The sequence below is a fragment of the Jatropha curcas genome, chromosome 10 (genome assembly GCF_041381405.1).
Source record: "Jatropha curcas cultivar XTBG-Jc1 chromosome 10, XTBG_Jcur_1.0, whole genome shotgun sequence".
NCBI lineage: Eukaryota > Viridiplantae > Streptophyta > Magnoliopsida > Malpighiales > Euphorbiaceae > Jatropha > Jatropha curcas.
In genome coordinates this window covers 21,740,496-21,753,735 of record NC_143160.1, presented here as the reverse complement: position 1 = coordinate 21,753,735, position 13,240 = coordinate 21,740,496, and the positions used below count along the sequence as shown (strand labels likewise).

At 31.8% G+C, this 13,240-nt stretch overlaps 1 protein-coding gene across 1 annotated transcript; it reads left to right on the top strand.

The window, feature by feature from the left end:
• The first annotated feature begins 2,035 nt into the window (after window positions 1-2,035).
• On the top strand, window positions 2,036-2,916 carry LOC149493264 (nuclease). Its single transcript, XM_089715452.1, is given in 3 exon segments — window positions 2,036-2,265; window positions 2,267-2,291; window positions 2,293-2,916. Coding segments are annotated over 3 exon segments (879 nt in total).
• The last annotated feature ends 10,324 nt before the right edge of the window (window positions 2,917-13,240 follow it).

Here is a 13,240-nt window from a genome sequence, read left to right as displayed (position 1 = left end):
TATCAATTTTAGGTGAATAAAATCATAAAAAGAGAGAAAAAATCAAAAGATAAAAGAAAGAGCATTTGAATCCTTGGAAACAAAGCTTCTGGGAGGTCTTAACTATCAATTGTTAAGGCATTTAAACCATTTACAATCCTCAATCTGAGGATTAGGTAATTTCTTTACCCTTCTTTGTATTTTTACTTATTTTTGTGGTTTTAGTAATTTAAGCTTCTTTAAATTTTATTTTGTTCATGTTTGGTCATTTTACGTTGTCTTAAAATATATTTAGTTAAAAAATGATCTAAATAAAACGCTGGAAAAATAAGTTCGGATCAAAGCAGTTGCGTCACGCAACTGTTCTTTGTCTAACAGTTGCGTCACGCAACTGTTCTTCATCTAACAGTTCCATCACACAGTTGTAAGATGCGTGACGCAACTGTTCTAAGGTCCAGAATAATTTTGTTTTCTAACAGATCCGCACGCAACTGTTCTTCTAAAGAACAGCAGCGTGACGCAGCTGTTCTTCTAAAGAACAGCTGCGTGATGCGACTGTTCTATGATTCCAGAAATAATTTTTGTTTTTTTTTAAAAAAAATAATAAATTGTGTACAAAATAAAATTTAATTTTTTAATAAATCCGAAAATGACCAATTATGAACAGATTGCAATTTAATTAAGTTTAGAATATTAAAATATAATTATGCATGATTTTGGTTTGTGGGTTTTTGTGTTTAAATTTTGAATCGGGTAGAATGTATTTGTAGGTTCTATTTGTTGCCCGCCTTTAACCATAATTGCTTTGGTTTGAATGGTTTAAATGATTATGGATGTGATGATTGGATTTGATTGGGACGATTAATTAATTTTCCATAGAAGAACTCGATTCAATTCATTTGGGTTGGGTTTAAATAAATAAATAATTTGGCTTTTTTAATTAAAATAAATTAGAAATCGTAGGTTAAAAGAGGCTGGTTTTTCCCGGTGTCAGCTTCCAACGGGCCGGCGTACCTAATTCCCTTACCCAGAATTGCATTGTTGCGCTTGACCAGTCTTTTAAACAATTTGGCCTTAAATAAAATTGGGTTTAAAATGGAGTCACTTTTCATAAAATTGGAAACGGTCCCATTGCCGAAATAATGGGTGGCGACTCAAAAATGTTTTATAAGACCAATTTATCGGCATCGTGTCCAATAAAATGTTTTGTCACCACTATTCATAATAAGATCATTTTCCATCAAAAATAAAAAGTGATGCTTTTCGGGTCGCTCGAGGGCGGTACGAAAACATCCTTTGGTGATTAGGGTCGGGCGTGACAAAGCCTTTTCCTTCTTGGAACCGAATTTCTAGTAATTTATTCCAATTCTTTAACTTTTTTACTTTTTAGGATTTCTTTTACTATTAAACTCAACTAGGGAGAATTATAAATAGGTTGTGTGTTATTTGAATTTGTTTCAATTGGGTTGTTGTACACCTTTAAAAGCTATATGATATTATCGTGTGGTGATGATTTATTTTTATAACATGAAAATAAAATTGTGGTTGAAGATATGTGATTACTCTAAAATGCTATGAAAATTTTAATGTTGGTTGTATATTTTTTGAATGCTAATTGTATATTATCATTTGAATTTTAATGTTTATTTGAATGCTTGTTGTATTATTTTATTTTTTTATGTTTTGATGTAATTTTTTTTTTACTTTGTATGAGTTTCAAGACGAACCATTGTCTTCATTAATTTTTAATTATGATTCTGATAGTTCATCATCAAGTGATAATTCATTTCCAATAACCAAAAAAATTACTAGACGAGTCATTAGAAGATGGTGACTTAAGAAACAACATGGTCATAATTTAGTTCAAGCCAATGCAATCCACGTCCCTATTGTAGTGTCAACAACATTAAATGGTAGAAAGCGTCCTCATGGTGGATCTACATATGGTAGACTTTTATATTTGCCATGATAGGAAGAAGTGTTATGATTTAATTGTTAATGACTTCAAAGATGATAATTCAAAATATACACCAGAACATTTTAGATGCCGATTCGAATGGATGTCAAATTATTCAAATGCATTTTACAAGCTACAAAAAATGATGATGATTATTTTTCACAAAAAGTTGATGTTGTTGGAAATGTTTGGTTGAGTCTTTTACAAAAAGTGATTGCTGCTGTACAGATGCTTGCATATGGATGTCCAGTTGATTTGCTTGATGAATATGTTCAAATTGGAGAGAGCACTGTAATTGAAAGCTTAAAATGCTTTTGTGGTGCTATAATAGGCATTTGAAGAACATTACCTAAGAAAAGGAAACAAAAAATGATGTTGCAAGATTACTAAAAGAAGGCGAGGATCAAGGATTTCTAGGTATGCTTGGAAGCTTAGACTATATGCATTGGCATTAGAAAAATTGTCCCACGAATTGGCATGAAACATATACCAATGGTTTTAAGAGAGTTCCTACTCTAATTTTATAGATTGTAGCTTCACAAAATTTATGGATTTGACATGCATTTTTTGATGTGGTCGGTACTAATAATGATATTACTGTATTAGACAGATTTCCATTATTTGATGATCTTATTAATGATATTGCACCACCTTGCGTTTTTGGAGTACAAGGGCAGCACCACTATAAAATGAGACATTACCTTTCTGATGGAATTTATACAGAATATGCTACTTTAATCCAAACAATTTCTAAATCATCTTCTATGAAGGAAAAGTTATTTGCTAAACACCAAGAAGCTGTTAGAAAAGATATGGAATGAGCATTTAGAGTATTACAAAGTAGGTGGCATATCATCAAAGGTCCAGCCTGTATGTGGTACTCAAATGATCTTGGAAAGATAATGAAGACATGTATTATATTGCACAATATGATCATTGAGAGTAAGCAAAGTCAAGGTATTAATCCTGAGAGTTGGTAACCTCATGGATATGAATTGGCTGAAGATGTTAACATAGAGCATGATTATACTTTTCTCATCTCAACCATGATTAACCGAATGAAAAAAGTCCAAGAGAAAAGAGTGCATAAAGATTTAAAGAAGGATCTTGTCAACCATTTGTGGGATTTATATGGTGATCAATAATCTGGTGAAGGCCTCTAATTAATAGTGTTGTTTCATTTTCAAGTCGTTTGAAGTATTCTACTTTGTTTTTCAATTTTCTTTTTGTTGGCTCAAGGGTCAATTTTATCTTGAGATTTTGATGATTATACAAAACAAATAAATTTAATATTCTTGTATGTGCTAATATTATTTTATGCAGAAATTATTGTTGAAAATTATTGAAGAAATGAAATTCCTACATCCCAAGATTTTTATTTCAAGACCATGAAGATTAATGAAGATATTTTCTATTGGTTAGTATTATAATAAGTCTTAGGAAATTATTGTAGGATAGAGAGTAAATAATTTTATAAGCACAAATCTATTTTATCTCTCTCAAAATTGTTTTGAAATGTTTTTAAATAAATTTATTAAGAGGATATAGCCAAAATCTTTACTCTTCACGTTTTTCCATTTAAAATATCTTTGGAGTAAATATTCTTGGTAGCTATTAAATGAAATTCTGCAAAAAGTATTTTCTGATCTAAAAAGCAGTTTCTGATTTAATACAGCTGTCCGTTTCTGATACAGCTAGCTGTTTCTGATATAAATGTTACACTGTTTTCTAAACTGAACTTTTCATCTCCAAACCTTGCATGTGTTAATATTAAATGTGGTCTGACAGCCCTTTTAATTGCAACCCATGCATTGCCTCGTTAGTTTAAAAACATCAGAAACTTCATTGCTCATTAAAGCAACAATCTCAACGTGAACTTCAAAAGAGAATATCATCTTTTCATATAAAAACCATTTCCTCTTGTAAAAAGAATGGGTTTTGTAAAAGAGTATGAGTCCATTGTTCAAAGTTTAAATCTCTCAAAGCTCTCTCTTCAATCCCCCTATTTCTTTTCGTCTTTTTGCTTCAAGAAAAATTTTTAAGAGAAAAGAAAATTTATTAACAACATTTTCTGAAGAACAGTTCTGATCTTTAAATCTGTTTTCTAAATTCGTTTTCTGTTCTTCCTGTGCTTATATTTGCATATTTCTCTGTCTATATAGATTTTGTAATCTGTTGTAGACAGGCTCTTTATTTGAAAAACTTTTGTGTAATAGCTTAGGTGAAAAGCTATGGTGTAATAGGTTATCAAGCGACCTTCTCCTTGTGTGAGATTCTAATGTCTTGATTTGAGTTTCTATTCTCAGCAAAAACAGAAAAGGTTGAGGTTGACTAGAACCTTTGGAAAATCTAGTGGGATAAATGTTAGATCTAGGTGTTGATCTATTTCCTTGTATTGTTGGTTTGTCTCTTACCCTTGAAAAGAGATAACATAGTGGAGGATCTCAAGATGCGTCTTGGGGAGTGGATGTAGGCGAGTTAGTGCCGAACCACTATAAATCTCTATGTTTATCTTCTTTTACTTTTTGAAGTTCTGCTTGATTATATTCTATTTACGCAATTGTTAATCTGTTTAGAAATGCAAAGTTGTTAATGAGTTTCTGATTCTAATCGTGAATAAGCTTTATCTCTATGGAACATTAGAACTCTGGATTTCTGTATTATGATTATACCAAGTTCTAATCTGTCCTTCTATATTCAGTGCAATTCACAATATGAATTATAATCAGTTTTCTAATCTTGCTTCAAGCTTTGTGAACCAGTTCTAAAATGCAATAACTGTTGTTCACATAGGCTTTCTAAAATAGCAATAAACTTTGTGAAGTTGTTCTAATCGCAATAGCTGTTCTTCATAGAGTCTTTCTAAAATAGCAATAAACTTTGTGAAGCTGTTCTAATCACGATAGTTGTTCTTCATATAGGCTTTCTAAAATAGCAATAAACTTTGTGAAGCTGTTCTAATCGCAATAGCTGTTCTTCACAGAGTCTTTCTAAACTTGCTTAAGCTTTGTGAAGTAGTTCTAAATGCAATAACTATCCTTCACAGAGTTATTCTAAAATTGCTTAAGCTTTGTGAATCAGTTCTAAATGCAATAATTGTTCTTCATAAGTCTTTCTAATCTTGCAATAAGCTTTATGAGGAAGTTCTAAACTTAATAATTAACTCTCACAAATGCTTTCTAATTCCACTGCAATCGAATTCTGATTTTTGTGTTTGAAAGTTAAATTTTTAGAAAACCCAATTCACCTCCCCTCTTGGGTTGTGCCATACATAAACGGGACCCACAATCTGGTATCAGAGCTCTTGGCTCTTGACTTACCGAAGCTTAACAGCTTGAGAGAAAAGATCTCATGGCAGCCCCACTTCCTCTTACATCTTTAGAAGGTCAATCTATTTCTAGACCACCTCTGTTCAATGATTCTAATTACTCTTATTGGAAAACCAGAATGGAAAACTTTATAAAATCAGTTGATATAAATGCTGGAGGAATGTTATAACCGGTCCTCATATTCCTATGAAAATTGTTGAAAATGTAAGAGTTCCAAAAACAGAAGAAGAATATAATGATGCTGATGGAATGACATATCTATAAATGCAAAAGCCATTAATATTCTTCATTGTGCATTAGATCCAACAGAATGTAACAAAGTTTCTGGATGTAAGTCTGCAACGGAAGTATGGGAAAAACTTAGAGTTACCTATGAGGGTACTGACCGAGTGAAGGAATCCAGAATTAATATCCTTTTGAGGGAATATGAAATGTTTAGTATGAAAGAACGAGAGACTATAGCTGAACTAAATTCTAGATTTACAAATATAGTTAATCCTTTGAGAACTCTTGGAAAGGAAATTTTAGAAGATGAGCTTGTTAAGAAAATCCTTAGAATTCTACCTAAAAAATGGGATTCTATAGGAACTGTAATGAACTATAAAGAAACTCCAGTAACTTATGATTATTTGATAGGAGCTCTTATTTCAGAAGAGATGAAATCTTCTTTGACAGTAGAAGATAAGAAAAAGAAAGGACTAGCTTTGAAAGTAGTTTCTAGTGAAGAAAGTTCTTCTGATCTTGATAGTGATGATTTAGCAGTTGTTGCTAAGAGATTCAAGAAGTTCTATAAAAAAGGTGGAAGGCCACAGAAAAAGTTTATCAAAAAGAACTTTTCACCTAAAAATAGCAACTTGCCTAAGAAAGAACCTTCTGAAGTGGTTTGTTATGAGTGCAACAAGCCTAGCCCTATCAAGCCTAATTGTCCTAAGCTGAAAAAGAAATCAAAGAAAGAAAAGCTGAAGCAATCATTTGTAGCTGATTGGAGTGACTTTGACGATTCTAATTCTGAAAGTCAAAGTGACCAGGAGGAAACTGCCAATATCTGTCTAATGGCCACTATCGATTCTGACTCCAAAGAAATCAGCACTATGACTTCAACACAGAAAGCTGAAAGTAGTGAAGCAAATGCAATAGGCCAAAAACGTGATGAAAGCAATGTAAGTATCTCTGAACTTGAATTTGAAAGTGATCTTCTAGATACTTATAATAACCTTTGCACTGAATTTGAAAAGCTTGTTAGAAAGCATAAAGTTCTAAAGAAAGACTTTAGAAAATTGAAAACTGAATGTAATCATTTGAAAGATGCTTTTTATCAAGAAGTTTCATGCAAAGATCTTATCATAGAGATCAAAGATCTTAAAGATTGCAATGACAAATTTTCTGAAAATCTGAAACACTTTGAAGAAAAATGTAAAAATCTGAATTTTAAAAATGAATCTTTGAAAACTGAGATTAGAATTCTAAAGTCAATTTCAGAATCCTTTTCTAAAGAAAAGACAAGTTCTAGCTATGATAGCACTTCAAGACAAAGGCATGTTTCTAATAAGAAAAATGCTATTTCTAATGTTGCGACTTTAGAACATCAGAAGCAATTTGAAAAATTTGTTAGTCTCAACAGAAAGAAAAATCATAGTAAGTTGAAAACACTTGTTACCACTAACCCTTCAGGACCCAATACGAGTTGGGTACCTAAATCTCCGTGATTTTTTCAGGAGTGCCTAAGGAGTGAGCTGAAAACAGAAATGTCGTATATGGACAGCCCTTGCTCTAGGCATATGACTGGTGATAGAAAGAAATTCACAAGATTAGAAAAGAAAAAGGGAGGTACAGTGAGCTTTGGAGATAAAGCTAAAGGTAAAATCGGTGGTATTGGTGTGGTGGGTTCTAATCCTTCAATAGAAAATGTATGCTTAGTAGAAGGATTACATTATAACTTGTTAAGTGTAAGTCAGATTTGTGATAAAAATAGAAGAGTGATCTTTGAACCCTCTTATTGTGAAGTTTAGAACATGCATGATAACAAAACTTTATTTGTTGGAAAAAGGATTGGGAACATATACCTAGTAGACCTTTCTGATATGCATAACCTAGACATATGCTTAGTTTCTATTGACAATTCTAGTTGGTTATGGCATAGAAGACTTGGACATGCAAGCATGCACCTTATTTCTAAACTGTCTAAGAAAGACTTGGTTCGTGGTTTGCCAAAGCTAAAGTTTGAAAAAGATCACATTTGTGATGCTTGTCAATTGGGCAAACAAATCAGAACATCTTTCAAATCTAAGGGCATGGTTTCTACGTCTAGACCTTTAGAATTGCTACACCTTGATTTATTTGGACCTGTTACTCCTTCTAGTCTTGGAGGTAAATTTTATGCATTTGTTATTATTGATGATTACTCTAGATTCACTTGGACACTCTTCCTTAGAAATAAGGATGAGTCATATGACATGTTTGTTCATCTTTGCAAGAGAATACAGAATGAGAAAGGATACAACATCTCTACGATTAGAAGTGACCATGGAAGAGAATTTGAAAATCAAAAATTCGATGCTTTTTGCAAAGAATCAGGAATCTTCCATAACTTCTCAGCACCTAGAACACCCCAGCAGAATGGAGTTGTAGAACGCAAGAATAGAACACTCTAGGAAATGGCCAGAACCATGCTGAGTGATTCTAAGTTACCAAAGTATTTCTGGGCAAAAGCAGTAACACTGCCTGTTATATTCTAAACAGGGCATTGGTAAGATCTAAACTGAAAAAGACTCCATATGAGCTATACAAAGGTAGAAACCAAACATTGGTTATTTTCACATCTTTGGGTGTAAATGTTTTATTCTAGACAATAAGAAAAATCACCTTGCTAAATTTGATGCTAAATCTTATAAAGGAATTTTTCTAGGATATTCAAGTAATAGTAAAGCATATAGGTTATTTAATAAGAAAACTCTAGTTGTAGAAGAATCTATCCAAGTTGTGTTTGATGAATCTGATTCTACTTCTAGAATATTAGAAAATGATGATGTTGTAGATTTCAATCAATAAAAGCAGAATGAACAATCAAAACTACTAGAACAGCCAGAAAGTGAGCAAAATGTTGAAAATCAGGCTGAACCAGAAACTGAACATGAAGATCAGAATGCAACAGAAAGTCAAATGCCAGAAACCGAAAATGAGAATTCTAAATTACCAGAAGAGTGGGGATTCCACAAGTATCATCCTCAAGTGAATATCATTGACAACCCTTCAGAAAGAATGATGACTAGAGCTCAACTTAGAAGATATTTTGGTAATGTTGCTTTCGCTTCTCAATTAGAACCTAAAAATCTAGAAGATGCTCAAAATGATGAAAGTTGGATTATTGCCATGCAAGAAGAACTAAATCAGTTTGAAATGAACCAAGTTTGGAAACTTGTTTCTAGACCTAAAAATCATTCTGTTATTGGTACAAAATGGGTGTTTAGAAATAAGCTTGATGAACAAGGTAATGTTGTGAGAAATAAAGCAAGGTTAGTGGCTCAAGGTTTCAACCAAGAAGAGGGCATCGATTTTTATGAGACTTTTGCTGCGGTTGCTAGACTTGAGGCCATTAGAATGCTTTGTGCATTTGCATATTTTAAAAACTTCATGTTATATTAAATGGATGTGAAAAGTGCTTTTCTAAATGGTGTTCTAAATGAAGAAGTGTATGTAGAACAACCACCCAGTTTTGAAGCTTATAATAAACCAAACCATGTTTATAAACTTACTAAAGCACTTTATGGTTCAAAACAAGCTCCTAGAGCTTAGTATGAAAGATTAAGTAAGTTCTTATTAGAAAATGGTTTTTCTAGATGAAAGGTTGATACTACACTATTTATTAAGAATAAAGCACCTGATATTCTAGTTGTGCAAATCTATGGTGATGACATAATCTTTGGTTCTACTAACGACCTTCTTTGTAAGGAATTTTCTAAGATTATGCAGGGTGAGTTTGAAATGAGTATGATGGGAGAATTAAACTTCTTCCTTGGACTTCAAATCAAACAATGCGATGATGGAATCTTTATAAACCAAGGCAAGTACACTCGAGAATTGTTAAAAAGGTTCAAAATGGAGAATGCCAAGGTATGTAGTACACCAATGAGTCCATCCTCAAAATTAGAAAAAGATGAAAATGGAAAGGATGTGGATATTAAGATGTTTAGAAGTGTGATTGGTTCTTTACTATATCTAACTGCAAGCAGACCTGACATTCACTTTAGTGTTTGTTTATGTGCTAGATTTCAATCATGTCCTAAAGAATCTCATTTAATTGTTGTAAAAAGAATTCTAAGATATCTTTGTGGAACTTCTAATTTGGGTCTGTGGTAGTCTAAAAATGATACATTTGATCTTATTAGGTATAGTGATTCTGATTTTGCAAGAAGCAGAATAGATAGAAAAAACACGTCTGGAACTTGCCAGTTTCTAGGTAGCGCCCTTGTATCATGGTTTAGCAAGAAATAGACTTCTGTTGCTCTTTCTACTGCAGAAGCAGAATATATTGCTGCTGGAAGCTGTGTTGCACAAGTTCTATGGATTAAACAACAATTAGCAAACTATGGTCTGAAATTAGAAACTGTTCCAATCAAATGTGATAACATAAGTGCTATCAACTTATCTAAGAATCCAGTCCAGCACTCTAGAACCAAGCATATAGAACTCAGACATCACTTCATACGTGATCATGTTCAAAAAGGTGATATAGTGATCAAGTTCATTCCTACAGAAAAGCAATTGGCAGATATTTTTACAAAACCTTTAAATGAAAGCCAATTCTGCTTGATTAGAAGAAAACTGGGTATGTTAGTTCTAAACTCTTAATTTTAGAACTCTGTAAGTATGTTCTAAAAATGCTTTCTATATTTGAGATTGAAAAACATGTTTTGTGTATGTTTTAAAATTCTATTATATGTGACTTTGAAAAATGTTTTCACGTTTAGAAGAGTTAGATAAGGTTCTGATGTGGATTTCTAATGTCGCCAATTTCTAATGTCTCCATCTACATCAAATTCTATTTTAAAAAAAAACAGTCAATTTTTTTTAATTATGTTATTTGTATTTATTTCATCTTATTTTTTTTCTTTATTTTATTTTGTTTTCATTTATTTTTTACGGTATTTTTGTGTTATTTCTTTTATTTTATTCTTTTTCTTTGTTCTCTTTTTAAATTGGTAATGGAATCAAGTTTAGAAAAAGAAAAAGAAGAGATTCTTCAGAAAAAGAAAAAGCTGAGAAAGACGAAACAGAAAAGGAAACATTAAGTTTAGAAGAAGAAGAAGCTGATAGTAAGAAGAAGAAAGGGGGAAATAGAGTTCATGGAAGAAAACCTCCTCAGCTTCCCTTTTCTAAACAATCTGAGAATCTGACTAAAACTTCACCTGCTCAGAATCTCAGGAGTTCAAAAAGACTTGGAACTGATTCTAAACCTCTTTGATTTCTTTCTAATCTACTATCTGACTGTGTTTCTATTTTGTTTTATCAACAATTTTTTGTTATTTGCTCTGATTTTTATTTGTGTCTATCGTTTGCTCAGAATTTTTTTTTTCACTTTTTTTTTTTATTTCTATTTTGTTCTGATTTACTAACCCTTTTCTATGATGACAAAAAGGGGGAGAACACAGTACACTTGATGCTTGAGTACTTGGAGGAGAACATAGTATATTTATTTAAGTACTTAATCTCTTTGCTTATCATGTTCTAATCTGTGATATTTTTATTATAATAGGGGAGAACACAGTACACTTGATGCTTGGGTACTTGGAGGAGCACATAATATATTTATTTAAGTACTTAATCTCTTTGCTTATCATGTTCTAATCTGTGATATTTTTATTATAATGGGGAGAACACAGTACACTTGATGCTTGAGTACTTGGAGGAGAACATAGTATATTTATTTAAGTACTTAATCTCTTTGCTTATCATGTTCTAATCTGTGATATTTTTGTTCTAATGTTTCACTTCTATGTGAATAGAATATGCTTTGTATGCTCTGATTGTTAGATCTTAAAACTTAGTTCAATTCTAATGTATGCTCTGATTAAAAGACTTAGAACTCCGTTTTAATTCTAATGTCAGTTTCTAAATCTGTATTCTGTTCTAATCCCCACAGATATTATATTGCACTTATTCAGGGGGAGTTTTATATAAGTTCTAATCCTGCTTCATGATAAATCTGTTATCTTTAGAACTTGTATTTTGTTGACATGCATAAATTTAGGGGGAGCACATGATTTTATGTTTGATAAATTTATTGGTTTTGTCATCATCAAAAAGGGGGAGATTGTTGGCTCAAGGGTCAATTTTATCTTGAGATTTTGATGATTATACAAAACAAATAAATTTAATATTCTTGTATGTGCTAATATTATTTTATGCAGAAATTATTGTTGAAAATTATTGAAGAAATGAAGTTACTTCATCCCAAGATTTTTATTTCAAGACCATGAAGATTAATGAAGATATTTTCTATTGGTTAGTATTATAATAAGTCTTAGGAAATTATTGTAGGATAGAGAGTAAATAATTTTATAAGCACAAATCTATTTTATCTCTCTCAAAATTGTTTTGAAATGTTTTTGAATAAATTTATTAAGAGGATATAGCCAAAATCTTTACTCTTCACGTTTTTCCATTTAAAATATCTTTGGAGTAAATATTCTTGGTAGCTATTAAATGAAATTCTGCAAAAAGTATTTTCTGATCTAAAAAGCAGTTTCTGATTTAATACAGCTGTCTGTTTCTGATACAGCTAGCTGTTTCTGATATAAATGTTACACTGTTTTTTAAACTGAACTTTTCATCTCCAAACCTTGCATGTGTGAATATTAAATGTGGTCTGATAGCCCTTTTAATTGCAAACCCATGCATTGTCTCATTAGTTTAAAAACATCAGAAACTTCATTGCTCATTAAAGCAATAATCTCAACGTTAACTTCAAAAGAGAATATCATCTTTTCATATAAAAACCATTTCCTCTTGTAAAAAGAATTGGTTTTGCAAAAGAGTATGAGTCCATTGTTCAAAGTTTAAATCTCTCAAAGCTCTCTCTTCAATCCCCCTATTTCTTTTTGTCTTTTTGCTTCAAGAAAAATTTTTAAGAGAAAAGAAAATTTATTAACAACATTTTCTGAAGTACAATTCTCATCTTTAAATCTGTTTTCTAAATTCGTTTTATGTTCTTCATGTGCTTATATTTGCATATTTCTCTGTCTATATAGATTCTGTAATCTGTTGTAGACAGGCTCTTTATTTGAAAAACTTTTGTGTAATAGCTTAGGTGAAAAGCTATGGTGTAATAGGTTATCAAGCGACCTTCTCCTTGTGTGAGATTCTAATGTCTTGATTTGAGTTTCTGTTCTCAGCAAAAAGTTGAGGTTGACTAGAACCTTTGGAAAATCTAGTGGGATAAATGTTAGATCTAGGTGTTGATCTATTTCCTTGTATTGTTGGTTTGTCTCTTACCCTTGAAAAGAGATAACATAGTGGAGGATCTCAAGATGCGTCTTGGGGAGTGGATGTAGGCGAGTTAGTGCCGAACCATTATAAATCTCTGTGTTTATCTTCTTTTACTTTCTGAAGTTCTGCTTGATTATATTCTATTTACGCAACTGTTAATCTGTTTAGAAGTGCAAAGTTGTTAATGAGTTTCTGATTCTAATCGTGAACAAGCTTTATCTCTGTGGAACATTAGAACTCTGGATTTCTGTATTGTGATTATACCAAGTTCTAATCTGTCCTTCTATATTCAGTGTAATTCACAATATGAATTATAATCAGTTTTCTAATCTTGCTTAAAGCTTTGTGAACCAGTTCTAAAATGCAATAACTGTTGTTCACATAGGCTTTCTAAAATAGCAATAAACTTTGTGAAGCTGTTCTAATCGCAATAGCTGTTCTTCACAGAGGCTTTCTAAAATAGCAATAAACTTTGTGAAGCTGTTCTAAT